Source organism: Vipera ursinii, assembly GCF_947247035.1.
Source record: "Vipera ursinii genome assembly, chromosome: 3".
Lineage (NCBI taxonomy): Eukaryota > Metazoa > Chordata > Lepidosauria > Squamata > Viperidae > Vipera > Vipera ursinii.
The window spans coordinates 212,667,273-212,693,502 of record NC_139516.1 but is presented as its reverse complement, the minus strand read 5'-3'; the positions used below and the strand labels follow the sequence as shown (position 1 = coordinate 212,693,502).

At 60.7% G+C, this 26,230-nt stretch overlaps 1 protein-coding gene across 3 annotated transcripts in view; it reads right to left on the bottom strand.

The window, feature by feature from the left end:
- SCRIB (scribble planar cell polarity protein) overlaps positions 1 to 26,230 on the bottom strand; it is a 53,681-nt gene that overhangs the window by 3,509 nt on the left and 23,942 nt on the right. Inside the window, exons 8-37 of one of the 3 annotated variants that reach the window (XM_083359709.1) lie at positions 25,023 to 25,167; positions 24,189 to 24,307; positions 23,872 to 24,071; positions 16,217 to 16,383; positions 15,995 to 16,122; positions 15,674 to 15,790; positions 14,943 to 15,182; positions 13,288 to 13,581; positions 12,684 to 12,746; positions 11,618 to 11,707; positions 11,442 to 11,519; positions 10,806 to 11,120; positions 10,536 to 10,616; positions 9,879 to 10,136; positions 9,632 to 9,742; positions 9,261 to 9,437; positions 9,042 to 9,158; positions 8,579 to 8,767; positions 8,326 to 8,445; positions 8,120 to 8,212; positions 7,414 to 7,470; positions 3,252 to 3,308; positions 2,835 to 2,960; positions 2,532 to 2,642; positions 2,382 to 2,432; positions 2,132 to 2,297; positions 1,518 to 1,701; positions 772 to 960; positions 541 to 680; positions 402 to 439 (exon numbers count right to left, since the gene is read on the bottom strand). In XM_083359709.1, the coding sequence (XP_083215835.1) occupies positions 402 to 439; positions 541 to 680; positions 772 to 960; positions 1,518 to 1,701; positions 2,132 to 2,297; positions 2,382 to 2,432; positions 2,532 to 2,642; positions 2,835 to 2,960; positions 3,252 to 3,308; positions 7,414 to 7,470; positions 8,120 to 8,212; positions 8,326 to 8,445; positions 8,579 to 8,767; positions 9,042 to 9,158; positions 9,261 to 9,437; positions 9,632 to 9,742; positions 9,879 to 10,136; positions 10,536 to 10,616; positions 10,806 to 11,120; positions 11,442 to 11,519; positions 11,618 to 11,707; positions 12,684 to 12,746; positions 13,288 to 13,581; positions 14,943 to 15,182; positions 15,674 to 15,790; positions 15,995 to 16,122; positions 16,217 to 16,383; positions 23,872 to 24,071; positions 24,189 to 24,307; positions 25,023 to 25,167 (4,221 nt within the window). Of the gene's footprint in view, positions 1 to 401; positions 440 to 540; positions 681 to 771; positions 961 to 1,517; positions 1,705 to 2,131; positions 2,298 to 2,381; positions 2,433 to 2,531; positions 2,643 to 2,834; positions 2,961 to 3,251; positions 3,309 to 7,413; positions 7,471 to 8,119; positions 8,213 to 8,325; positions 8,446 to 8,578; positions 8,768 to 9,041; positions 9,159 to 9,260; positions 9,438 to 9,631; positions 9,743 to 9,878; positions 10,137 to 10,535; positions 10,617 to 10,805; positions 11,121 to 11,441; positions 11,520 to 11,617; positions 11,708 to 12,683; positions 12,747 to 13,287; positions 13,582 to 14,942; positions 15,183 to 15,673; positions 15,791 to 15,994; positions 16,123 to 16,216; positions 16,384 to 23,871; positions 24,072 to 24,188; positions 24,308 to 25,022; positions 25,168 to 26,230 lie in introns of all 3 variants that reach the window. The other 2 variants (XM_083359710.1, XM_083359711.1) reach the window with 2 other exon arrangements.

The window sequence follows — 26,230 nt, the reverse complement described above, 5'->3', positions numbered from 1 at the left end:
CAGTGGGGAGGGGCGGGGGGGAGGGAAGCAGAGAGAGAGAAAGAGAGAGAGAAAACAAGAGTGACCAGTGCCCGGGAAGGCAGGCAACGCCTCTGACCAAGGAACCCTCACTTGCTCCAGGGGGAGGGGAGTGGGGCTGGGCCTGGGCCCTTGGGAACCCCCCCCAGACCGCTTTTCTCCTGTTCTCTGTGCCCTCCTGGCAGAGGGTGAAGGAAATCGCTGCTGCCGCCCGGCTGCAGGACAGATTTCCTGGGCTAGGGGGGGGGCAGCAGGACGGGCAACAGCGCAGGAAAGCGAAAGGCCAGGAGTCCTTTCTAGACGGGGCCCCCAGAATGCCCGTGCCACGCAGTGCCTGGCACCCCTCCCAGGAGCAGCCCCTCTGCTGCGCAGGCGTCTCCTACCAGCCGGCCTGGCGAAACTGCGATCCGGGAGGCGCCGTCTGCAAAAGAGGGTCGGACAGAGGAGCTTCAGACACCATTGTCGCAGCCCCCTCCCTCCCCCCCCCCGCAGTGCCAACATCCAGCAAGGGAGAAGACGCACCCTCCAAGGGCGTGGGGGAGGGCGTGGGGGCCGGGGAAGGCGACTCTGCCAGCTGCTCCAGCGTGCCCCGCCTCTTGTTCTCCCTGGACCTGGCAATCACCATCTGGGCCTTGAGCGCATCCTGCTCCAGGGACTTCATCCTGCCGCAGGGGAAAAGAGCCGTCGGGGGCCCTGTGGGTCCTGCCCAGGAAGCCCCCCCCCGCCCTCCAGCCGCTCCCCCAGGACACCTACCGTGCTGCTCGCCACATGGCCCGCTTCTCTGCTTCCAGGGCTCGGCGCTCCGCCGGGGAGAGCTCCTTCTCCGGAGCGGCCAGCAGCTCCGGGCTCTGCACCCGCAGGCGCTCCTGTTGCCGCCGTTCCGCTTTGGCTGTCCGGACCGGCACCCCCGGCTCCCCCGCTCTGGCACAGACGGGGCTCATCCTGTCAGAGGGAGGCCAAGGCTGAGCCCGTGAACCTCCTCCTCCGCTCCCCCACCCTCCCGCCTGCTTGCCCAACTGGAGGAGGTGGGGGTCGAGCTCTCCTCAAAGGAGCCTCCTCCTCCTCCTCCTCGGGGGCTGCTGGGTGTGTTGGGGTCCAGGATCCTGGAAGGCGCAAAGGAGGGCTGGCCATAGGCGGTGGCCCCCAGCGGTCTTCCGGACAACACCCCAATGGCACCCCAAGCCCAGAAAAGGTCTCCAGGATGCCCCCTACCCCAGAAAGAGGCAGGGAAGGGGGACGGATCCCGGGAGCCAGACTGGGCCGGGCACACCGCTCGGGGCTGGTGCGGCGGCTCTCCCCGCCACGGATGCGGCAGCCACCTTGCCAGAGCAGTCTGGAAGAAGCGTGGCGCCCCTCGCACTCGGCCCCGGAGGGAAAGGGGGAGGGCCGCCTCTGCGAGAGAGAGGCCCGGCCCTGCTGTGGGGCCTCCTCCAGGCCAGACCCACCATATAGGGCTGGCACCTCACGCTTCGGAGGCAACGGCTGGGAAGGGAGCTCACCAAGCGGTCGGGGAGAGATTGTTCCCGTTCTGCTTCTCGACTCTGTACTCGACGCCTTCGATGAAGATGCTGGAGGGGCCCCCCATGCCTGGGGGGGGCTGGCCTTGTGCCACCTCCTCCCCCTCGTCTTCCTCCTCCTCCTCCTCCTCCAGCAGCTGGGCTCGCTTCTGTTGGAGTTTCCGAGCTGCTGAGAAAGAGCTGGGTTGTTGTTTTTTTTGTCAAAACAGGGACCCCCCCCCCGTCACAGCCTCCTCCTTGGAATAGGAGGTCCCCTGAATTTCACCCAACAAGCAGCTGGACGGGGCAGGGACCGAGGCTGCCGCATGTGCAGAAAGGGATTTGAGAGAGCAGCCAAATGCACACACTACACAATCGCAACGGAGAAGCAGCCCAGATGAAATGGGAGCCGCTCCCAAAAGGCCAGCTGCAGATGCCAGGCCCAAGCCCTGAGCCCAGCCCCCCCCCCGCCCCGCTGCTGGTCCAGTGAGGTCAGCACCCGAGACCTGCTTTCCCCAGGGACTCCGGGGCGCGCAGCCCCTCAGCCCCAAGGAGTGGGCAAGGGGGGCGGCCAGAAGGACTCCGCCCTGCCCCCCCTCCCCCCCCGCAGGCCCCACCTTCTTCCTCCTTCATTTTCTTCAGGTCTTCCTCCCCGACCAGGGATACTCTCTTCAGGGGCTTCTCGGCAGGCGGTGGCTGCTGCTTCAGCTCCAGCTCAAAGTACTTTTGCCTCTCGCGGAAGGTCCGCTGCTCCGGGCTGTGCGGACCACCCGGCCACGGGGTCTGTGGGGCGGGGGCACGTGTGGGGTCAGCTGGGCTCAGGCGCCCTGCCCTGACGCCTCTCCCACTGCCTGTGCGCCTTCTTACCTCGGAAGGGACGGGCAACGCCTGCTCAAGGCTCCTCTGTCCCGGCAGCTCCTGTGGAGGGGGGGGGGAGGAAAGGGGCAGGACACGGGGTGAGCGGGGCACAGGCCAGGGCCACAGACCCCCAACCCGCCCAGGCCCAGCCCACCTCACCTCCAGCTCCAAGGGCAGCTGCAACCCCGGGACGGCGGCCAAGGCCCTGTAGGCCTGCTTGGCATTGACAGGGAGCTCCTCCCTCGGCGAGAGGGGTCTGCACTGCCGAGGCTGTGGGGAGAGGCAACTGGCTGGCCGTGGGGGGCACCAAGGCCCGGGGAGCCCCCGCCAGAGACTGCCCGGGCTCTGCTGGGACTCCCGCAGGCCCTGCGCCCTGCCTCTTCCGGTGGACAGGGGCTTCCGAGACAGCAAGGGGGGGAACGGTGGGTAGGGCAAGGAGGGGGGCGTCTCCCGGGGACTCACCAGACCGTTGGGGCTAGAGGTCGGCTCAGGCTGCTGGAAAGGGCTGGGACTGTCTTGGCCCTCCGTGGGGCTCAGGCCTGAAGTCAGGCGCAGGCGAGAGACTGGCTGAATTCTCCCGGGCTTGGTCTGCATGCACGCCAGAGAGGGCAGTGGGTCAGAAGGCAGCCTGGCCTATGCCCAGCCGAGAGCTGCAGCTAAGGCCAAGCGGAGGCGGAGGGTGCACCCCACGAGAGCAGAAAACGGACGGGCCTCCGTCCACTAGCCCTTCCGGCCTCCAGATCTCAAGGCTCACCCCCAGACTGGCTGTTCAGGCTCTGTCTGGGAGCCCCCCACCACCAATGTTACACATCGACCACATGAAGTTGTAAAGGAAGGGGGGGTTGCCCCCCCCAAGCAGGAGAGAGAGAGCCCCCCTACCTGCTGGCTGCTGGGAGGCTCTCGCCGGCCGGACTCGGCTTCCCCCACTGCCAGACCCTGCAAGAGAGGAAGGAGGCGGCCATGAGGGCACCCCCTTGGAGAGACCTCATGGTGGGCACAGCTCCCCGAACCATTTGCCGAGGCTAGTCCCGGCTGCACGTTCTCCATGCAAACATCCAAGAATTTTTATTTATTTGCTTATTAAAATTATACACTGCCCTTCTCACTACGCAAAGCAACTTTCAGATCCCATCAGGCAGGGAGAAGAGCGTGCTCTGAATCTCCTCAGCTAAGGGATGCCGGTTGGCGGGCCTAGAGGGCGGGCCTTTTCTGCCACAGAAAACAGTCCTCGCCCCGCTTTGCTGGTTTTTTGTACATCCTTAAAGGCCCGAGTGTGTGCAGGGACCATTTTCTTGCTTAATTTAGCAATTACAATGGGTGATTTATTCTCAGCTGCTATTGTCATGCCCCTGTCATGGACCGATCATCCCCTCCTGCGGTTGGTCTTCCGTTTTGCCACTCCCCGTCGTGGGGTTGTTGAACCAACGAGATGGTTCCGCCCTAGGCGCTTAATGGACCCTGAGCGGTTCCAGGCGGCGCTTGGGTCCCCACCTGCCTCCTTTGCTCACAGCTCGGCCGATGCCCTAGTGGAAGCCTGGGAAAAGGCAGCCACGGAGGCACTCGACCGAGTTGTACCCATGCGGCCCTTGACCCGGTGCAGATCCCAATGGGCTCCATGGTTTTCCATGGAGCTTCGGGAGATGAAGCGTCGGAGACGGGGCCTAGAGAGCTGTTGGAGATCCAGCCAATCTGAATCCGACCGGTTGCGACTAAGGTCTTGTACGAGATCTTATCTCGCGGCGATGAGGACGGCAAGGTCTAATCACTTTGCCGCCCTCATCGCGTCCGCAGATAATCGCCCGGCTGCCCTGTTTAGGGTGACCCGCTCCCTCCTTAATCAGGAGGTGAGGGAGGAGCCCTTGCAGGGTCGTGCTGAGGAGTTTAGTCAACATCTTTAGTCAACAAAATCGCTCAGATTCGGACCGGTTTGGACTCCGACTGGGCAGAGTCTGACGATGAGGACGAGGGCAGTCTTGTCGATATTATCTGGGAGGAGTTTGATCCTGTGACTCCTGAAGATGTGGACAGGATCATGGGGAAGCTGAGCTCCACCACGTGTTTGTTGGACCCGTGCCCCTCTTGGCTGGTTTATGCAGCCCGGGATGGGACACAAGGCTGGCTCCAGGCAGTGATAACTGCTTCTTTGAGTGAGGGTAATTTTCCCGCCGCCTTGAAGGAGGTGGTGGTGAGACCCCTCCTCAAGAAGCCTGCCCTGGACCCAGCTGTATTAAATAACTACCATCCGGTCTTCAACCTTTGCTTTCTCGCGAAGGTTGTTGAGAGCGTGGTGGCGCATCAGCTCCCTTTGTTCTTGGAGGAAGCTGATTATCTGGACCCATACCAATTGGGTTTCAGGCCCGGGTACAGCACGGAGACGGCATTGGTCGTGCTGGTGAATGATCTCTGGCAGGCTCGGGACAGGGGTTGTTCCTCTGTCCTAGTCCTGTTAGACCTCTCGGCGGCTTTTGATACCATCGACCATGGTATCTTGCTGCAGCGTCTCAGGGGCTTGGGAGTGGGAGGCACAGTTCTTCAGTGGTTCTCCTCCTACCTCCTGGGGTGTTCGCAGTCGGTGTTGGCAGGGGGGAAGAGGTCGACCTTGAGGCATCTCATTTGTGGAGTTCCTCAGGGATCGATCCTCTCGCCCCTCATGTTCAACATCTACATGAAGCCTCTGGGTGAGATCATTCGTGGTTTTGGAGTTGGTTATCATCAGTATGCTGATGATACCCAGCTTTTTATTTCAACCCCAAACCACCCCAGTGATGCCCTCGACGTGATGTCCCGTTGCCTGGAGGCGGTCCGGGTCTTGATGGGGAGGAACAGGCTTCAGCTCAACCCTGACAAGACTGAGTGGCTGTGCGTGCCGGCATCTCGGGAAATGCAGATTATTCCATCTCTTACTATGGGGGGTGAGTTATTACCCCCCGTAGATCGGGCTCGCAACTTGGGGGTCCTCCTAGATTCACAGATCATATAGGAGCTGTGACTAGGGGGGCCTTTGCCCAGGTTCGCCTGGTGTGCCAGTTGCGGCCCTATCTAGACCGGGATGCCTTGCGTACAGTCACTCATGCGCTCGTGACCTCTCGGTTGGACTACTGCAACGCTCTCTACATGGGGCTGCCCTTGAGGACCACTCGGAGGTTTCAACTGGTGCAGAATGCAGCCGCGCGAGTGGTGTTGGGGGTCTCCCGATACTCCCATGTTACACCTCTGCTCCGCGAGCTGCATTGGCTGCCAGTTGCCCTCCGGGTGAGATTCAAGGTGCTGGTAATGACCTATAAAGCCCTACATGGCATGGGTCCGGATTACCTACGGCAACACCTGCTGCCGGCGTCAACCTCCCTCCATCCAGTGCGCTCGCACAGAGAGGGCCTCCTCAGGGTGCCTCCGATCAGAGAATGTCAATTGGTGGCCCACAGGGGGAGAGCGTTCTCTGTGGGCGCGCCAGACCTGTGGAACCGCTTGCCGGTTGAGCTCCGGATGGCTCCCGACCTTTGCTCCTTCCGGCGTGATTTAAAAACTTATTTATTTGAACAATCTGGCCTGGTCTGATGGGTTTGGGGTTGGATTTAGTTTTAATACACTTTTATTATTGCATTATATTGGGCATAATTATTTAATTCTTTTTAACTTTTGTATTTATATTTCGATATTTATTGCCCTGTACACCGCCCTGAGTCCTTTGGGAGAAGGGCGGTATAAAAATTTAATGAATAAATAAATAAAATAAAGATATTTTAATTTCTGTACTGCTGAAATTGATTTATTTTTAAAAATTTATTCACTGCCTAAAGTTATTTGGAGAGATAGACAGTCATACAAATTGAACAAACAAGCGTAAGTAAGTAAACTTAATTTGGTGGACATGTGGCAACCATTAGCCTGCCCGTCCTGTCCTGTCTAGTCCAGAGGACACTGGCTCAAGACCTCCAGGTTGGTGCTGAACTTAGTCGATGAACGTAATATTGGCTCACGGTGCCCTTGAGGAGGCTACTGATCGGAGCAAAAGCAACATCCCCGATGAGCCAGATCCGCCCAGGGTTCTCACTCGGGGCACCGAGGGCCAGCGCCAAGCGGTCCCCCCTTTGGGCCCTAGAGACAGGGGAAGGTGGCTGGAGCCACGGGGCCCAGCCCTAAGACCAGCACCCTGCAGGGAAGGCTTTCCGCCCCAGGCGCTATGGGAATGGGCCCTGGAGAAGCGGGATAGGAAGAGAGCTGCTGGGAGGAGACGCCTGAGGCAGCCAAGGAAGGGATCGTCAAACAAGCCGACCGGGAAACTCCAGCACAAACCAGCTTATTTCAGACCCAGGATGGAAAGACAACTGGGAAAGATGGAAGGAGAGGAGGAGGGGATGACCAGCAGAACGCTGGATGGAAGAGCTGAAATATCCAGACCAGGGGAGGGAGAGCACTTCCCTCTGCCTGAACTCATTTTAATAAGAGTTCCTACGGTTGTTCGTCTGAAGTGCTACCCACACGGGTTTCCATGTGGCTTGGTTCATAACTGCTTTTTGTGAAGTCCTTACTTAGCAAAAACTAAAATCAGTACCGTACAAAGTTAAACACACACAGACACACACACTCGATCCTCAGAAAAACACTGCAAATCGGCAGATTAAGTTGAAGCTTAAGACCACACGGAAGGTAGCCCCCCCTTGTGGAAAATGGCTAAGAACACCCCCCCTTTGAGGGGAAACCCTGTGGCAAGTCCAGCCTTGGCTCCCCCTTCTCCCCACATGCGCCCAGGAAGGGCTCCGTCTCCTGAGCTAGAAGCAGCAGGCAAGAAAGGCTACTCAGCCAGGCAGGACCACGCCACGCCACGCCACGCCAGATGCTCAGCCACATGGGCGCCTGCCTTGGTGTAGAGGCTGGTCTTCAGCAGTCCCGCCTGGCCGTAGCCAAGGGGTGGACCCCCCAGGCACGCAGGGCCCTGCCGACTGGCCAACACAAAAGGGTTGGCGCTGAAAGGGATGGCCTCTGAAAGCACCACTTGGGCGCTGCCCGCCTGCCCCATTTCTGAGGAGGAAGCATGACCCACCGGGACGTCCAGCAGGGGAAGAAGCCGCCTGTCCTTTTCCATCTCACCAAGCAGAAACTGGCAAGGGGAGAAGGTGGGTGGGTGGGAGAAATGCCCAAGATGACTCTTCTGCTTCCAGCTCCGAGAAAGCCCCTGGTGAGGGAGAGGGCTGGGCACAGGGCCGGAGCCGAGGCTGCCTTGCGTGCCACCCAGGGCAAGGGGAAGGCCTGCCAACACGGGGCCCCTCCTGATTCCAGGACCCCCTGAGGAAGGAAGGCCCGCAGAAAGCACCTCCCACCCCCCTCCAGGCCTTCCAGAAGAGGCAGAAGGGGCTGGGGGAGGGCCCAACTCTGCGTCCACTACGGCTCTGGCCCTGCTTCTGCCAAAGGGCTCAGCCTCCCCCTCCCCACAGCCACCCTTCTCGCCCAGGCCCCTGGGAAAGCCCCCCCTTCGCCCCCCACCACCTGCTTTCCTAGGGAGGCCTATCCTGGTGGCGGAAAGACTCTCCCTCTGCTTGGAAGTGGGCTCTAGGGCTGCCCCCTTCTGCTGGCCAGAGACAACGACCCCCGGGAACCCCCGTGGAAGGAACTGCCCCTGGGGCTGGAACCCCCACCCACCCGAAAGGGCAGAGGCAAAGCCACAGGAGTGGGGGAGCCTGGCACCATCCACACCGAGCCAGGGCAGGCTTCCCCCACACCCCCCCCAAAGGAGCCCGCCTGTCACTCACGCCGAGGGGGCCTTTCTGGAGACGGCCGCTGCTGCTGGGCAGGGCTGCCAGGGTGCGGTAATCCAGCTGCAGGGCCTCTGCGCCGCCCCTGTCCTGGGGAAGGAAGCGGGAAGGGTCAGGGTTGGCTCTGGCCTCGCAGGGCACAGTCACAGTGAGCAGTTCCCCCCCTCCCCGGAGGATCCTCCTCCTCCTCCTCCTCCTCTCACCTTCTGAAGGAGGTCCGCCTCTTCTGGGCTGAGGTCCCGGTCAACGGACGAGATGCTCTCCAAGCTGTTCTTGCGCCCAATGCCGGCCGCAAAAGGGTTGGCGATGACTCCGGGAGACATCTGGGGGGGGGGGAGGACGAAGAGGCGTCTTCAGCCCGGGATAGGCCAGAGGGTGCCTGGCTGGGCCTTCCCTGGGAAGGGGCTGATGGACGGGTGAGCAGGAGGGCAGGGCACCAACCAACCAGTTACCAACCTCAAGGGCAGCCACGGCCTTGGGGTCAAAGCCCTCGCAAACGAGTACCAGCAGCCGGTCCCCCACGGCCCGCAGGACCTGGACCGCCTCCGCGTGGGTCATGCCCAGCAGGCTCTGCTGGTTGACCTCCAGGATGCGCAGCCCCGTCCTCAGCCGGCCATCGCGGGCTGCTGCCCCGGTGGAGCTGACCTGAAAGGCAGCGAAGAAGCGGGAAGGTAGCGGCACGGCTTCTCCCCCGCCCCTCCCCCCGGGGAGACTCTCAGAAGACCACCCTTGCTCCAATTGTGGTGGGGGGTGGGGAGGCTGCTGCTTTGGGTCTGGGGGCGGCTCTGCCACTTTGGACGTGCTGGGTCTGCTCCGGCAAAGACAAGCTCGACGGACGCAGGGCTCTATGATGGGAAGTGAAGAAAGGGGGGGCCCCTCCGCCACCCCACTTGCCCGGTCACAGGGGCCCCCGAGGTACCTTGGAGATGAAGATCCCTTCGTCGGTGGGGTCGAAGGGGTTCCCTGCATGGCCCTTGGCGCCGCCTCGGATGCTGATGCCCAGTTTCTCTCCAGGCCGCTTTTCAATGCAGATCTCCTGCAAGCCCAGAGACACCGGTGTCTGGGGGGGCGCTCCGTGGGGCAGAGCAGGCTCTCCAGCCTGGACCGAAGGCAGGGGTGAGGTGGCGAGCTTCCCTACCTCCATTCCGGGCGGGGGAGGGTCTCGCCTGACCACCATCTGCAGCTCCGGGGTGCTGGAGAGCAGAGCGCTGACTGCCTCCTGATGGGACGCCTGGCGCAGGTCGAGGCCGTTCACTGCCAGGATCCGGTCCCCCACACGCAGGCCGCTGCGGGAGGCCAGGCCACGTGGGATGACCTGCCCAAGGGGAGAAGGAAGGAGGCCGGATCTGAAGGATTGCCCCCGAGGGGGAGGGGCTCAAGCCCCTCTGCGGCCCTTTCCCCTCTCCAGGGGGCAGCGGGCAGGGCGGCCCCCCACCCCCTTCCACTGGGCGCCTGAGCCAGGGCCAGGCGGGGTGTGTGTGTGAGGGGGGGGGTCGTCAGCGTTTCTACCTTGGAAATGAAGACTCCTGGCTCGTGGATGCCAAAGGGGTGGCTGGAGTGATCGCTGCCTCCCACGATGCTGAGGCCAAGGGGCCCCCCAGCCTTGACCAGGCAGACCTCCTGCAAGCACAGACCGAAGGTTCCCTACGGTGGCTGGGGGCCAGCTGCAGCCGCCGGTATCCCCCAGCCCAGGTGAGAGAGGGAGCCCAGTGGCCCCCGCCAGCCCAGAGCAGCCCCAGAAACCCCCCTCACCCACCTCGGTGGGGTACTGGCTCTCTGTGTCTTCGGGCAGCTGGCTCCTGAGGGGGCACGCTGCTGCCTCCTCCAGCAGGGTCTCGCCTGGCGGGAGCAGAGGTGGTGGCGAGGGGGGCCGGGGCCCACACGGCCCCACAGGGAGGTCCTTGTCTTGGGGGGCTGCCTCTCTTTCCACCAGCAGAGCAATGGTGGGTGGGGAGGCGGTCAGCAGCGCTACAGCCTGATCGTGCCGGGCTTCCGTCATGTCCACCCCATTGATCTACAACGGCCACAATTCAGTGTCAGTGGAGGGGGCGGGGCAAGACAGGCTCTGGGTTCAAGAAGGGAGCCAGCCCTAGGTGCCCCCCAGGGACCTACAGGGGAGGGATCTTCTACGACATGAGCTCTCCCCTCCGCCGCTATTTGGGGTGGGGGAGAGGAGGGAAGGCAACTCACACCACCTAGCAGGGAGGATGGGGAGGGGGGGCAGGGAGACAGAAGCCAGCCCTGACAGGCCAAGTGGGGGCTCTCCTCCCCTCTCTCCAAGTTCCCATCACGGCTGTGGGGCAGGGGAGGGAATGGGGCCCACGCAGGGTGGGGGTGACGAGAAGCTGCTTTTTGGCTCAGCCAGAGCGTCCAGCGGGGAGCCCCCACCTCCCACCCCAGCCTTCTCTCTCACCAAGATGACCCTGTCGCCCACTTGCAGCGTCCCTTCCCGGTGGGCAGCCCCCCCATCTGCAATCCGGGAGATGAAGATGCCCTGCGAAGGAAGGGCCAGATCGCTGACCATCCCAGGAGCAGCTTCTCCCCAACGAAGGGGGAGGGGAGGGGGCTCCGTCCATCCATATGGAACAGATCCCCCAAGTCAGCAGGAGCCAGGAGCAATCCTCCAGGGGAGGGGGGGGTCAAATATCACCAGCAGGAAAGGCTCCCCCTGCTCTCCTCTCACCGTGTCCCCTGGCCGGTACGGGGTGGAGCCCTTGCCCCCGGCGATGCTGAAGCCCAGGCCCCGCTCGCTCCGCACCAAGCAGGCCGAGAGCCGCTCGGTTGGGGTGGAGTCCTTGGCCCCCGTGGCCAAGTGCAGCCCTCCACGCCATTCCCGTGGGCTGTAATCATCTTCGGGCCGCAGCGGCGTCACTGTGACGGCGTTCTCGGGCTCCACCATCCGCTCCCGTAGCACGGTCATGGAGACGCTGCTGCCCGAGCCCCGGAGGGCCTCCACGGCCACGTGGTGCTCAGCACCGTGCAGAGACACCCCGTTCACCTAAGAGGGGCAGGGAGAGCTCACTGAACAAGCACCCGCAGACCCCACCGGCCCCCGAACCTCAGGCCCTAAAGGCAACGAGGCCAGGAACGAACAGCCAATGTCCACAGAGCAGAGCCAGCAGGGCCTCCTGGGATGGGGTGGCCACCAGCCCCAAAGCCCTATGGCCACGGCAGATATCCTTGCCCTATTAGCTGAGGAAGCAGCTGGCCAGCACTGCTGACCCCCCCCAAGACAGAGAGCAGACGTGGGCCCTCTCCTCAAGCCAGAGCTGGTGCAACAGATACGCCCGCCCCCCCGGCTGCTGCCCTGGTGACCTACCTCCAGGAGCTTGTCCCCCACGCGCACCCCGGCCTGTGCCGCCGGGCCCTCCTCTGACACACGGGAGATGAAGATGCCCTGGGGGGGGGGAAGGAGGAGACGTCTGTGGGGACTGGCTCCTCCCGCCAGCAGCCACCCTGGGGCCACCCCCCTGAAAGCCTGCCCCTGCCCCTCACCTCATCGTCACCCTTGTAGGGGGTGGAGCCTTTGCCCCCTGCAATGCTGATGCCAAGGCCGCCCGTCTGCCGCATGATCGTCAGAGCCAACTGGAAGCCAAGCAGAAGGAGGGGGGGAATGGGACCGATGGGTGCAAGGGAGGGCATGCCTGCCCTCCTCCTGGGTCAGCTGGAGGACACACACCCCGGTGCCCATCTGTTTCCTGGGGAGTCCCCGCCTGGGAAGCTGCCAGGCACAGGAGCCTTTCCCTCCTTACTGGGGCAAAGGAAGGGAGGCCGGTGGCAAGACTGGCCGGGCAACAGCCCCTCGGCCTCCCTGTGGCAGGAGCCAGGTGGAGCAGCGTGGAAACCCACTAGAGATCAGAGGCACTCAAGGGGCAGGTCAGGGTGGTGGTGGGAAGAACCGGGGCAGCCCTGGAGGAACAGAGGCCAAGCCAGCCGGACAGACATTGGCAAGTCTTCTGCAGAACGCTCTGGGGTTGCCACCCCCCGTGCACACTCATCAGTGGCAGCCTCCCTGATGAGCGAAACTCCCCCCGGCCACCCCCCTTTGCGGATGACGCCCAGAGCCCCCTGCCCGGTTAGCCAGCAGCTGCTCAGAGGAGCCTCCAGGGCTGGAAGGGAAGCAGAGGGACAGAGACAGGAAAGCATGGGGGGGGGATCAGAGCCCCAACCCAGGTGCTCAGGGGGAGGCAGAGAGCCCTTCTGACCCGGAGCCCCCTTCCGAAAGCAGGAGACAGCCCGGGGGCGGAAGCCCAGCCACCAACGCTGCTGCAGCCGGGGCTGAAAGGCACGGAGAGCGAGGGGCAGGGGCCCCGCCCAGCAAGGGCCAGGGGAAGAGGGGCTGCCACGGACCTCTTAGGCATCACGAAAAGCAGCCCCCTCCTCCTCCTCCTCCTCCCGCCAGCCAGGACAGGCCCTTTCCTCCTTGAGGGGCTCAGCGAGCCCCCTCCCCAGCTCAGGCAGAGGAGAGGAGGGGAGAGGGAGCTGCCGCCCAGCAGGCTGGCCTGGGAGCCCCGGCCGGACCAGGGAAAGAGACAAACCCACCCGGGCGGGCGGTACAGACCTCTTCCTCCTCAATGCGAGCGGGCTCAATCAGCAGATTATTGGCTTGGTCAAACGACACCCCCTGTTAGGACAGCAACCGGCAGAGGCGGAGGGCAGATTAGTGGGGAAGCCCCAGGCCACCACCAGGGAGAGGCAGGCAGGCAGGCAGGCAGGCAGGCAGGCAGACCCCACCCAGCACCCAGAGACCAGCACACCAGAGAGAGAGAGGAGGCGGGCAGAAAGCAAGAGCAGGCAGGGCGGGGGCTCCTCCCCAGTGTCCTCCCCCCTTCGGAAAAGGCCCTTCGCTGCCCCTCCAGGCTGGCAGAGCAAGAGAGGGCCAGGCGAAGCACTGCACCCACCGGAGCCGAGCCCTGCGGCTGGTGGGAGGCGAGGCGGCCAGCCTTCTCTGGGGCTGGGGGCAAAGACGCCTCGCTTGCACCTGGGAGGGCACGCGCCCCAGGGACGCCCCAGCAGGGAGAGCAACGAGTGACCAGGAGGGCCCCCCCACCACCTGGCAGTCGAGGGGGTGAACTCAATCCTGCCAGTGCGGCCAGGAGAGAGAAGGCCCGGCTCTCCCCTCCACACCCCTGCCCCACCTGCCCCCCTCTCAGGAAGGCCCTCACCTTGACTGAGGGTGGGGCCGCTGCCCCCCCCTCGCTGGCCGCCTCTTCCTGGCCCCACCCTGCCTGCTCCGGAGCCTCCTCCTCCTCCTCCTCCTCCTCCTGGGGGCCCCCACTGGCCCCGAAGCCCTGCAGGAGGGCCACCACCGCTTCCGGGCGGGGCAGCTGAGCAATCCGGAAGTGCTTCTTGTAATGGGGCGTGTCCTTGCGGATCAGCCGCTGCTTCCCTGCAGGGAACGGGGGGGCCTCCTCGTCCTCACTGTGAACCAGGGTGTCTTCCGCAAAATGCACCGTGGGCTGCAAAGAGACGCCCCGCGGCCGGGGCAGGATGGGTAAAGCCAGCCCCTCCCGGCCTGGAATCAGGCCATGGGCAGAAGCACGTGGGGTGCCCTGCCCACCAGTCCCCCCACTTTGGGCTGAAAGCCACGCATGCAAGGAAGGAGGTGGGGGTCTCTCCTGCCTGGGAGACGCGGGGGGGCTTCGAGCTGCTTAGCGTTCCAGAGGTGCTGCCACCCCCCCTCGCTTCTGCCAGGCTCCTCATGGCAGTTGCTGTCCCGCTGCCGTGCCCAGCCCTAGGCGCAGGCGTGAGCGGCCAGAGGGAGCAGGGAAAGGGGGAGAACGGCCATCGCCCGCTCCTTGCCATTTGAAATGCGGCTGCTCTTTCTCCAGCCCCTCGCGCCCAACGAGCGGAGAAGCCCCTCACGTCAGCTGGCGAGAGCGCCTGGAGGCCAGGCCCTTCCCAGAGGCCGAGGGAGCTGGCGGGCAAGAAGAGCCCGGCCGAAAACGCGGGAGGCGGCTGTGCCTTCCCTCGCCCGGGGTGGCCTTCCCCTCGCCAGTCCCAAGGCCTTTAAAGGATGGGGGCTCTTGGAAGGGACCCCGGGCCCCTCCGCTCCAGGAGGAAAGGCCTCAGGGGGTCTCAGGAAAGGAGGCAGGGCGGCCCTCGCTCTCCGTCGGCCTGGTTGTGGCTGGCTGGCTTTTGTGGGTCACCATTTGGGTAGCGGTCATAAAGCAGCCCCCTCTGCTCGGAGGAGCCGGGCAGGGGGGGCAGCCAGGGGTCCCTACGCAACCCCCCCTTCCCCGCTCTGCTGCCAGCCGTGGGGGACGGAAGGTGGAAGAGGCTGACCCCAAGGGGATGTGTGGCTGGACTGGACACCCAGCTAAGCTTCTCAGCTCTTTCCCTTTTGGCAAAGCTTATCTGACTGCCTGACGCCAGTTGGGCTCCAGGCAGCTTGCAGAAATTAAAAAGGGAAATGCAAATCAAACGTAGAAATTTTGATTATAGAAAAACTAAAGATAAAACTAAAGCCGAGGCGTCGTCACTTTTTGATCCCCAAGGCCTCCAAAAGAGGTGTGTTGCCACCAGGGTGGGGGAGGAGGGGGCGCCACGGCCGCTTCCGGTCACAGAACAGCAACAGGACAGAAGCAGAGGGCTCCCAACGTCCCGGCCTTCAGAGCCCGCTGGCCTGACCCTCTGCTTGACCCGTGCCCTTCCTTTGCCCGCTCCGCCCTACACCTGGGTGGCCGAGAGGCTTTCCGACAGAAGCAGGCGAGGTGCCCGCCTTGTCCAAAAGGGCTCGGTCCGGAGCTCCGGCCTCCCCTCGGCCAGCAGCCCCATTCGCAGTGGGCAGAGCTGCCGCAGGAGGCCTCCCCGCTCCTACCTCGGAGTACTCCACCTCCAGCTCCTCTTCCGGGTCCTCCGCCAGCGTGGGCCTTTCCTCTGGCGGTGCCTGGCCTTTCCCCTCAGCCGCCAGCTTCCCTTCTCCCTCCGGCTGAGCCTCTGCCGTGCCCTCTGGCTGTGGCGCCTCTCCCCCCTCCTCCGGGCCGTCGCCGGCAGAGAGGGTGCTGCCAGAGACGTGGGAGTCTTCGCTGCGGTTGGAGGCGGCACTCAGCCTCTTGTCCTGTGCGGGAGGGAGGGGGGCCGGTTGAGGATGTTGGCAGCCCTGACGGCCCCAGGGACACCAGAGTCGCCTTGGGACGCTTTCCCTCGGCTGCCTCCACTAGGCTGCACTGCCGGGAAAGGGAGGGGCGGTAGCAAAGGCCTGCGACCCACTCTTCCCAAACTACCCGACTGCTTTCCAGGATCTGGGGAGAATAAGTTTGGGGGGGGGGTTCTGGCAGGGAACCTTGCAGCTGCGACACCAAGACTTCCCCCCACTCCCTCAGCTGGATGACAGACTCTTCCCCTCCCACGGGGTCAATCGTTGAGGTCCCCACTTTGCTCCCTAAGTTCCGAATTTAAAACGGCACCCCCTGAAGCGCAAGACAAGCACCGGGGGCTGCCCTCTTTGCGCTCTTCTCCAAGAGACCAGGCTGGTGAGGAGCTCGAGGGCCGAGCAGGCATCTCTTTGCTAAGGCCACTTGATTGCTGGCAGAAGCCGTCGATTCCCACCTCGGTGTTACCGGAGTGGCGCCTAGCTGCCGCGGAGGCCTCACTGCGTCGCACTTCCATCCCCTTCTTCATGGACTTCAGCTCGCTGGGGTGCGGAGTGGCCCTGCGCTGCAGCCCCTGCCAAAAGCATGGAGGGGCGGGGAGAGAAACGGGCAGGTGAGGGTACGGCCAGGCTCCTCCGAGGCCCATCAGCTCCACTTGCTCCCTCTAGGAAGCAGCAGGAGGATCACCTGCTCCCCCCAACCCCTTGGGCCAGGCCACTGAAGCCCGAGGACTGAGCGGACACCCGCTCTGGCTGTCCAGCCCTGCTCCTCTCCTTACCCGCTTCTCCGCGCCAGCTTCCTCCTCCTCCTCCTCCATTTGAGGGTCCTCCAGGAACTGGATCACACTGACCCGGTTGGGATTGGCTTCCTCCCAGCTCTCATCCAGGCTGTTCTGCAGGAGGTTCTCTGCAGGGGAGACCCAGAGGGGGCGGGCAGTGAGGGAGAGCTGGGCTCCTCCTGCCCCTCCCCCCAGAGAGGCTGGGCCCCACGGCCCCCTTACCTGAGCTGGGAGACGGCTGCTGGGGGAGCAGGTAGCAGGTGAGCACTTTCTCCCCCGTCTTCTCGTCCTCCTCGGCCTGGAACTTCAGCATGGGCTGCGACTGGTTCTCCGCCAGCCAGAGGGCCTTCAGGTGCAGGTTGGTCAGGGTGAAGGGCAAGTGCTGCAGCCTGTGTCCGTGGAAAGCCATCAGGGGGGGGTCCCTTGGCCTCCCCCTCCCTCTGGGCCAGAAGCTGCCAGCTCAGACGGGGAGGGCACCAAGAGCTGGACTCGGACTTTTCCCCCTGGGCTGAGAGAGCTTTGGTACCCCAGACCTCTCCCCACCCCCTTCCTTCCAGGTGAGGGGAGGGGGCTGCCTGGGCTACAGGCTACCCTGCTGGTGTTTGGACCCCAAAGAAAAGGGACAGGGAGATTCGGGGCTGAGCAACAGCAGGGCGCAATGCCAGAGCTGGGGGGGTGGGGGGGCAGGACTAAGCCCGGAGCCTGACTGCTGTTGGGCTGCTATCCTGGAACCCGGAGCACGAGGAGTCCTCCCCCCTCTCTCTCCTCCCGTGCCCTCCCAGCACCACATGCCCCTCCCTTGCTGCACCCCCTCCTTCTATTTATTTATTATTTATTATTTAAATTTATATACCGCCCTATTCCCGTAGGACGCAGGGCGGTTTACAGGGAGAATTAAAATACATAACATACAAAATTAAAATCAATTAAAACTATGATTAAATTACAGTCCCTAAAGTTAAGCTAAAACCCAATAAATTAATTAATTAAAACCCCTCAGTCTGGGCCAAACAGCTCGAAGAACCAGGTTTTCAAGTCCCGGCGAAATGAACGAAGGTCGGGGGCAGTCCTGAGTTCCGTGGGAAGTTGGTTCCATAGGGCCGGCGCGCCCACAGAGAACGCCCTTCCCCTGGGAATAACCCGTTGGCATTCCTTAACCGGCGGTACCCTGAGAAGGCCCTGCCTGTGGGAGCGCACAGGACGATGGGAAGTTGATGCCGGCAGCAGGTGTTCCCTTAGATAATCTGGACCCAAGCCATTTAGAGCTTTATAGGTCATTACCAGCACCTTGAATCTCACCCGGAGGGCAACTGGCAGCCAATGCAGCTCGCGGAGCAGAGGTGTAACATGGGAGTATCGGGAGACCCCCAACACCACTCGCGCGGCTGCATTCTGCACCAGTTGAAGCCTCCGAGTGTTCCTCAAGGGCAGCCCCATGTAGAGAGCGTTGCAGTAGTCCAACCAAGAGGTCACAAGCGCATGAGTGACTGTACGCAAGGCATCCCGGTCTAGATAGGGCCGCAACTGGCACACCAGGTGAACCTGGGCGAAGGCCCCCCTAGTCACAGCTCCTATATGATCTGTGAATCTAGGAGGACCCCCAAGTTGCGAGCCCGATCTACAGGGGTTAATAACTCACCCCCCCATAGTAAGAGATGGAATAATCTGCATTTCCCGAGATGCCGGCACGCACAGCCACTCAGTCTTGTCAGGGTTGAGCTGAAGCCTGTTCCTCCCCATCCAGACCCGGACCGCCTCCAGGCAATGGGACATCACGTTGAGGGCATCACTGGGGTGGTTTGGGGTTGAAATAAAAAGCTGGGTATCATCAGCATACTGATGATAACCAACTCCAAAACCACGAATGATCTCACCCAGAGGCTTCATGTAGATGTTGAACATGAGGGGCGAGAGGACCGATCCCTGAGGAACTCCACAAATGAGAGACCTCGGGGTGGACCTCTGCCCCCCTGCCAACACCAACTGCGAACACCCCAGGAGGTAGGAGGAGAACCACTGAAGAACTGTGCCTCCCACTCCCAACCCCCTGAGACGCTGCAGCAAGATACCATGGTCGATGGTATCAAAAGCCGCCGAGAGGTCTAACAGGACTAGGACAGAGGAACAACCCCTGTCCCGAGCCTGCCAGAGATCATTCACCAGCGCGACCAATGCCGTCTCTGTGCTGTACCCGGGCCTGAAACCCGATTGGTACGGGTCAAGATAATCAGTTTCCTCCAGGAACAGAGGAAGCTGATGCGCCACCACACTCTCAACAACCTTCGCCAAAAAGCGAAGGTTGGAGACCGGATGGTAGTTATTTAAAACAACCGGGTCCAGGGCAGGATTCTTGAGGAGGGGTCTCACCACCGCCTCCTTCAAGGCGGCGGAAAAGACACCCTCCTTCAAAGAAGCAGATATTACTGCCTGGAAACAGCCTCGTGTCTCCTCCCGAGCCACATAAACCAGCCAGGAGGGGCACGGATCCAGTAAACAAGTGGTGGAGCTCAGTCTCCTCATGATCCTGTCCACATCATCGGTGGAAACAGGGTCGAACTCAGTCCAGATAACATGCTCAAGACCGCTTGATTCCTCCATGTCAGACTCTGCCCAGTCAGAGTCCAAACCGGTCCGGATCTGAGTGATTTTGTCCACCAGATGATGACTAAACTCCTCAGCCCGTCCCTGTAAGGGTTCCTCCCTCGTCTCCCGATTAAGGAGAGAGCGAGTCACCCTAAACAGGGCAGCTGGGCGATTATCTGCAGACGTGATGAGGGCAGCGAAGTAATTAGACTTCGCCGTCTTCATCGCAGCGAGATAAGACCTTGTGAAGGCTCTTAGTCGCAATCAGTCAGATTCAGACCGGGTGGATCTCCAACCGCTCTCTAGACCCCGTCTCCGACGCTTCATCTCCCGGAGCTCCACAGAAAACCATGTGGCCCAACGGGATCTGTGCCAGGTCTGGGGTCGCAAGGGTACAACACGGTCGAGTGCCTCGGTGGCCGTTTCCCAGGCATCCACCAAGGCATCGACCGGGCTGTGCTCCCTAGTGGGGCTCCTTCAACGAGCCCCCTTTCCTCTGCCCTTAGGAGGCCTCTAGCCACTGGGAGCCACTTCCCTGTAGGCTTCCCTGACCTTGGAACTGACTCTCCTGCCATTTGCTTTTTTGGGGGGAAGACATAGACACGCACACTGGCCCAGCCTTGACCTCCTACAGCCGGGGGGTCAAACTGGTGGCTTGCAGGCCGGATGCATCTCGTGCAGGCCACACCCACCCCGGCTCCGCAAAGGCAAAAAAGGTTGCGATACGTCACGTCACATGACACGATGACGTTTGACACCTGTGTCGTACAGCCTGCCACTGCCCCTTCCTCCATTCAGCCTCTGTCGCGTGAACTAGGACCAAGCCAAGAGGAGCAGCGAGACTAGCCAGGAGCTTCCTGGAGGGACCAGCGGGCCCTCTGGCACAAATCCCCTCTCCGCTGCTCATCTGGTCTCTCTGAAAAGCACAACTTTCTCTTCTCCACAGTGAGAGGGGAACGTGTGCTCGCCCGACGTGACGGGTCCCGGGCCAATCCAAGGGCCGGGCAGCCCCTCCCTGTGGGAAAAGGGCATTTCTGCAGCAGGCGGGCTGCCCGTGGGCTCCCGGCGTGCCTTGCAGACCACCCGACTGTCTTAAAGGAAATCAGCTCCCCAGAACGTCCTGCTCACTAGCAGGGGAGAAGTGGCCGAGGAAGCAGCCGGAACCCTGGAGGGAGGGAGATCAGCTGGTTGGCCTGAATTTACCAGCCACTCAGCTGCAAAGGGACTGCGGGGTTCCCAGGAATCCCCAGGACGCTGCAGCGCTCGGGGAGAACTGAAGGCGAGAGCAAAGAGAACAAGCAAGAAGGATTCCAAGGACAGAAATCCTGAAGGGCAAAACGTTTCAGGAGGGTTGGGAGGAAACTCTGAAAAATGGGAGAAACAAGGCCCGAGCACAATCGGTAGCAAACAGGAGGCTCCTGATGAGACGGGCCTGATTGCATTAGAAGCTCTGAGCAGCTTACACAAAAAAGATTTTGTTTAAACAAGTTAGAAAAACTTTTTCAAACAGGTTTTTTAAAAAGCAAAACAAAATAAAGACGCTGCATCAGGAAATAGCCAGAATCTGTAAGGCGGGGGGGGGGGGGGGTCAGGAAAGTTAAGGCTCAAAATCAGCTGAGGCCTGCAAAGAATCCGGAACTAAAGGGCAAAGAAGGCTTCTTTGTGCACGTGCAGAAGAGGAGGAAGGTCAAAGCGAAGCCGATCCTCCTCTGGAGAAGAGGGAGAGAAAGGCTGGGCTGCTGGATCAACGCTTGGCTCTTTTCTTTCCCCTGGTGGGGAGCAACAGAGAAGCGGAGGCCAGGCGAGGGAGGGGCAAGAGAGAGCGCCCGGCTGACTTGGGTGGATTGTATCCCAGGGGGCCGGATGAATTTCAGAACCACTGGCGGAGAACAGAAGACGTGCCAAAAGATTGGAGAAGAGCTAATACTGGCACAATCTTTTTAAAAAGGAAATAAAACGGGCCCAGGAAACTTCAGAGCAATCGCCTTGGGAATACCTGGGAATGAGCAGCTGCGAAAATCCTAGGAGAGATCAGCAAACGGTGGATTTGCAACATTAAGAAACAGCGATCAGTAGAAGCTCACGTGGGTTTGTTGAAGACAGACTATGCCGGACAACTAGGATTGCTTTTCTTGACCAAGTGGCTAGAACAGCAGACCAAGGCTATGCTGCCAATGTAGCCTACTTCAACCTCAGGACGGTATTTGATAAAAGTTGACCACAGCGTTCTCTCTTCTAAGATGGAATAAAGGGGAAGGATGATCCCGCTGCCAGATGGTTCTGGAGCTGGCCGAGTCGCCAGCGACTGTGGACAGGAGGGGACTCACCAAAGGCTCAGATGACACGCAGCCGCGGAAGACTGCGAACACGCCAGAAAACAAATGCAAGGTTCAAAAGGAGCACCGCAGACTTTTAACACTCAGCCGTCTAACGATACGGTTATACAAGGCCCAGTACTTCGATAAGAAAAACCCGAACTGCAAGTACCAGGCAGGCCATACCTGGGGCTCAGAGGTGATACCTGTGGGAAGGACCCGGGTGTCCTGCAGGCCATGTGAGCCGATGCAATCTGGGGCTGCCTCAACAGGGGCCTAATGCTAAGGCTGTGGGAAGTGACCCGGTGGTCAGACTGCACCTGGAATACCGATCCGGCTCTGGTCGCCACAAAATAGAGAGGCAGCGGAGGAACTGGGAAGTGCGCAGAGGAGGAGGATGGAGAGGGCTCGGGGGCTGAATCCCACCAAGAGCAGCTCAAGGATCTTGCTTACCCTGGGCCTGAAACAGAGAAGGCTGAGGGGAGACAGGGCAGCCACCTTCCAGCCTTGGAGGGGCTGTCCAAGAAGCCTGGGCCGCTCCCGAGGGCAAGGGGAAGGACTGGGGGGAGGAAGCTTGCAGGAGATCAGCTCAGAGTGGAGGGAATCTCCAGACAGGACATGGTGGGACCGCAGGGGCTCCAGCTGCTGAAGCTCTCCAACCAAGACTGGGCAGGACTTGTCTGGGACGGTCTGGGGATCCCTCCCCTAGGCAGGGGGGCTGGTCTAGAAGACCTCTGAGGTCATAGTTGAGGCCACCAATTCACGAAAAGAGAATGGGAGGTGGTATTGCAGGATCAGGCCTGTCCATGGCTCGCCACCCTTTTCCAAACACACACACACACATACACACACACCGGCAGTAGACGACAAACACGGCTGCTTGGAAAGGATTGTGGAAGTGGAGCGGCTGCTGCTGCCTGGCTAGAAGCATCTGCTGGGCCCGATTCTGCTCTGCTCCAGCTCCTCTGCCCTTCGCTCCCGGGAAGGCCAGGCCCGTTCTGAGGAGCTTCCAGGCCCGGGGCGGTCCACCTGGCAGGGGAACCTGATGGCCAAGGAAGGGGTGGGAGACGAGGGCCCTTCCAGGAAGAGCGCCTCCCTCAGGGACTCCCATCCCTGCTTCTCAGCCTGGCCTTCTGGGCAACAGACACCCCGACTGGTTATTAGTCCATAATAACGACTTCCTGTTCCCGTTTCATGTTGTGCTGTACAGGTAGTCCTCAATGTACGACCATTCGTTCAGCGGGTTTGAAGTCACTGACGACCATCACAGCGTCTCTGGCTTCTGCTTGTGGCCGCTCGGCCGGCTGCCCGTGAGCCAGGTCAGTGGGGGGAGCCGTGCGATTCGCTCGCCCCCTGCGGCACAAACAGCCGTAACATCAGACATGGCCACACGGTGATTCGCTTAATGACCAGATCCTTTTGCTTACGTAGTGATTGTAAGCCAAGGGTTTCCCACACTATCAAAACACTGATGTCTTTATTGACTCTGAGCTTCACAGAGAACGTGTCCCGTTCGGCCCAATTCATTAAATAGCCCCATGAAATCTTTTTCCCAGTCTTGGACAGGGAGGAAAAATTTATGTTTCGGAACCTCCTCGGAGCCAGATATTTCCTTTTCCATCTATTGGTTCGTTTGCATCCTGCTTTTCCAAGTAGCTTGAAAGAAATACCTTCCTCTGAGGTTTTCAGACATCTTTATTTCAGGTTGTGCGAGTATTTCATTTACGGTCCTAGCAATAGAAACAGGTCTATCCGCAAGCGGACGGCCTCTCCGGGAGCCTCGTGCGTCTCTCTGGGGACCTTCTGGTTCCGTGGAACACAGGCTGAAGAGCAGGACTGCCACAAGGGGCTCCGAGGCGGGGGGGGCTCTCCTCGGGCAGCCTTCACGGGCCAATCAGGTGCGCTCAGAAAGCAAGACTTTCTCTGGGAGGAGGGCAACAAATGCCCTCTTTAAACCGTGGGCAAGGACCGGCCAATACGCACAATGGACCGTGAAGGGATTTCTGACGAGCAGAGGCCGGCCGCTGGCCCTTCCGGGGCAGAGGCGCGCCAGGTGGAGGCTTCTCTGCTTGCCAAATCAGTCAGCCCTGCAGGTTTTAAATAAGTGCCAGTGGAAAGGGATATGGGGAGCTTCAGAACCTCACGAGAGGAATGCCAGCCCTGCCACGTTTTCCAAAAGCCAAAAAGAGCAACACAAACGGTGCGAGACGAGCGCTGGCCCTCGCCACGTCCTGTGGGTTTTTCTACTTCTGGAAACATCACATTGACCAGTTTCCTACAGGAGCTGCGCTTCACGTCAGCCGAGCACGCTTGTCAGCAGCTGCGCAGACAGAGAAGGCAAGGGGACCCATGCAGCCGGGCCCCAGGAGAGGGTCAGGATGGGGGGAAGACTCCTACCCAGTGGGCCTAGCCAGCTGAGGCCCACGGTGTGGGGAGACTTGCAGCGTTCTGGCAGCTTTAAGGGCAGGTGTGCTGCGAAGCGCCCGAATTTTTATCACGGGGCCAAAGGGACGCTGCAACGGCGGGAACTTCGGAAGGGGTTTGAATTCTCTTTGCTCAGCGCCGTCAGAATTCTGAACAGTTGTGGAACAGTCGCTAAGCCGAGGACTACCTGTACAGCTTACATGCGTCTCTTATTTACATCCAGGCTGGGAGACATGCTCATTGCCATTGAGACATTTGCTCACTGATTTAATTTCAGATGACGGCTGATGATGGCTGTTTTGTTCTAAACCTGAAATCAATACGTTTTATGTTTTCATACCGCTAAGCGGCACGTCATCCGAGTCGTGGTTGCGAAAAGCCGCTCAGGAACTGGCAAAAACGCAGAGCCCACATAAGACGGGCAACCTCTAGCCATTTCCAGGCAGAGACACACAATGAGGGGTGCTAAGGGGTGCCCTGCTGGCCCAGGGCACCAGTTCTGAAGCAAGCCTGGACGTTCTTCCCTCCTGCCCCCTCTCCCCACCCCAGCCGTACCGGTTGCCTGCTACGTCCAGGACGTGCAGCTCCGTGGTGCTAGCAAGCTCCGGGGGCAGCAATTCCAGGCGGTTGTCTCGAAGAGAGAGCACATTCAGGCTGCTGCAGCCCCCGATTTCTGCAGGAAGGAACGTCAGGCGATTCCGGTCCACATTGAGGTTAGTCAGCTTGGTGAGTTTCCCCAGAGATCTGGGGAGGGTCTGAGAAAAGAGCATCCGGGGGTGGAGGCGTAAGACCGCCACCCTTGGCAGATCAGCGAGCTCACCTGGAGAGCGGCTGCCTAAACCGCAGCAGGCAGAGCCAACTTGCGTGCCCACCTGTAGCAGGTTCTCAGTGAGGATGAGCTCCGACAGGTTTGCACAGTCCCCGATGCCTTCGGTCACCTCTGTGAGACGGTTCTGGTCCACCTTCAGGATGGAGAGCTGCTTCAGCTGGCCTGGGCAAAGGTCGAGAGAGACTAGATGACCCTGTGCAGCCAGGGCCGCTCCAGGCTGGATCCTGCGGGAGGCGATTACAATCCCTCTGGGGATTTTAGCTCTCTCAGAAACGTGGCACCATCATGTAGGCTTTCCTGCCTGAAGACCTCCCTCCAAGGCCCCTTCCCGCTCTGCTCTGTTCTGTTCTGAGCAGCAGGTCCAAGGGGCTTAACGAGAGAGGCAGAGGAACCGGAGGCTGCCTGGGCGTCTGCTGGAGCAGCCCTTCCCCAGCGCTCGTCTCAAGGGGAGGCAGGCGCCCACCTGGGCATCAGAGGACAGAAGACCTTGAACAAAAGCCACAACCACGCTTTTATGCTCTCGTGCTGGCACTTAAGCTTCTTATGCCCCCTTAGCGGGAAAGCGCAGTATAGACAAATGGTACTAACAAAAGCAATAAGACTTTTAGCTTTATAACGAAAGCTTGAAAGGCTTTGGTTTTATGACGCTCTTTTCCCAATCAAGAACTTTTTTCGCCTCCCCCCCCCGAGCAAAGCTGTGTTCCCCAAAATTCTGTACTAAGGAACGAGTTCTCAAAGAAGGTCCTCCCAACTCCAGAAATTAGAACTAGGAGAAACAAAAAGCAGATTTCAAAGCCAAAGCCGATACCATTGCGGGACGGCTTCCTTCTTTCTGAAGACCCCTCCCAAGGGTCTCCGCAAGCATGGCCACACTCACCAATGCCGTCGGGAATCATCTCCAGCAGGTTCTGCGACAGAAGCAGGTCCGTCAGCACCACCAACCCGCTAATCTCCTCGGGCAGCTGCTCCACCTTGTTCTCGGAGACGTCCAGGCAGACCAGCCGGCGCAGATTGCCCAGCTCCTGCCGAGAGGGAAGGAGGTGGGCTGGCTCGGATGGCTGCTCTGCTGCACTCCAGCCTCTTTGCGCTGGACCCGGCACACCAAGGGGCTCCTCCTCAGGGCTCAACTGGCCCCCTTCATTCCTCCCACACTGAACACGTGGACGCCCCAAACAATCCCACAAGGAAGCTTCGGGGCCCCCCGCTGCTAGGCGGATACAAGCAACACTTCTGACTCTTGCAGCGTGGGCCGCCTGCCCTACGGCCCGAGGCCAGGCCCCATCAAATCAAACGCTGACCCGGGGGCAAGAATTCTGCTGGTAGAGCCACCAGTTCCAGCTCTGTGTTGGAAAAAGCCTATGCACCCCCATTACGCGCCCCACTTCGGCATCTCCATTTTCTAAAGGGCTCAGGAAGAGCCACGGAGAACAGCAGGCCAACAAACACCCTGCCCAGGTATTTTATTTTATTTTATTTATTAAATTTATATACCGCTCTTTCCCGAAGGACTCAGGGCGGTTTACAGGGTATTTAAAATCCAAACAGTACAAAATACAAAAGTTAAAAAACAATTAAAAACATTAAATTATCCCTTAAAATAAAAACCCGAGTTAAAAATTCTCAGCCTGGGCTGGAAAGCTCGAAGAGCCAGGTCTTCAGGTCCCGGCGGAATGAACGAAGGTCAGGGGTGGTCCTGAGCTCCACGGGCAGCTGGTTCCAGAGGGCAGGCACACCCACAGAGAAGGCCCTCCCCCTGGGTGTTATCCGCCGGCAATCTTTTACCGGCGGCACCCTGAGAAGACCCTCCCTGTGTGAGCGCACTGGACGAAGGGAACTTGATGCTGGCAGGAGGTGCCAGGAGGTGTTCCCTCAAATATCCCGGACCCAAGCCAGGTAGATGGGGCTCAACCTGCCACCTCTGATCCCTGCGGCAGACGCCAGCTGCCCACCACGCGGCTGAGCACGAGGGCCTTGCCGGGCAACTCTGGAAAGACCAGTATGGGAGGCAGCTGGGACGCTTCTGACATCCTCTGAAGCTGCCCCTTGAGCCCTTTCCTTCTTCTGACCTCCCGGGCCTCACCCTGC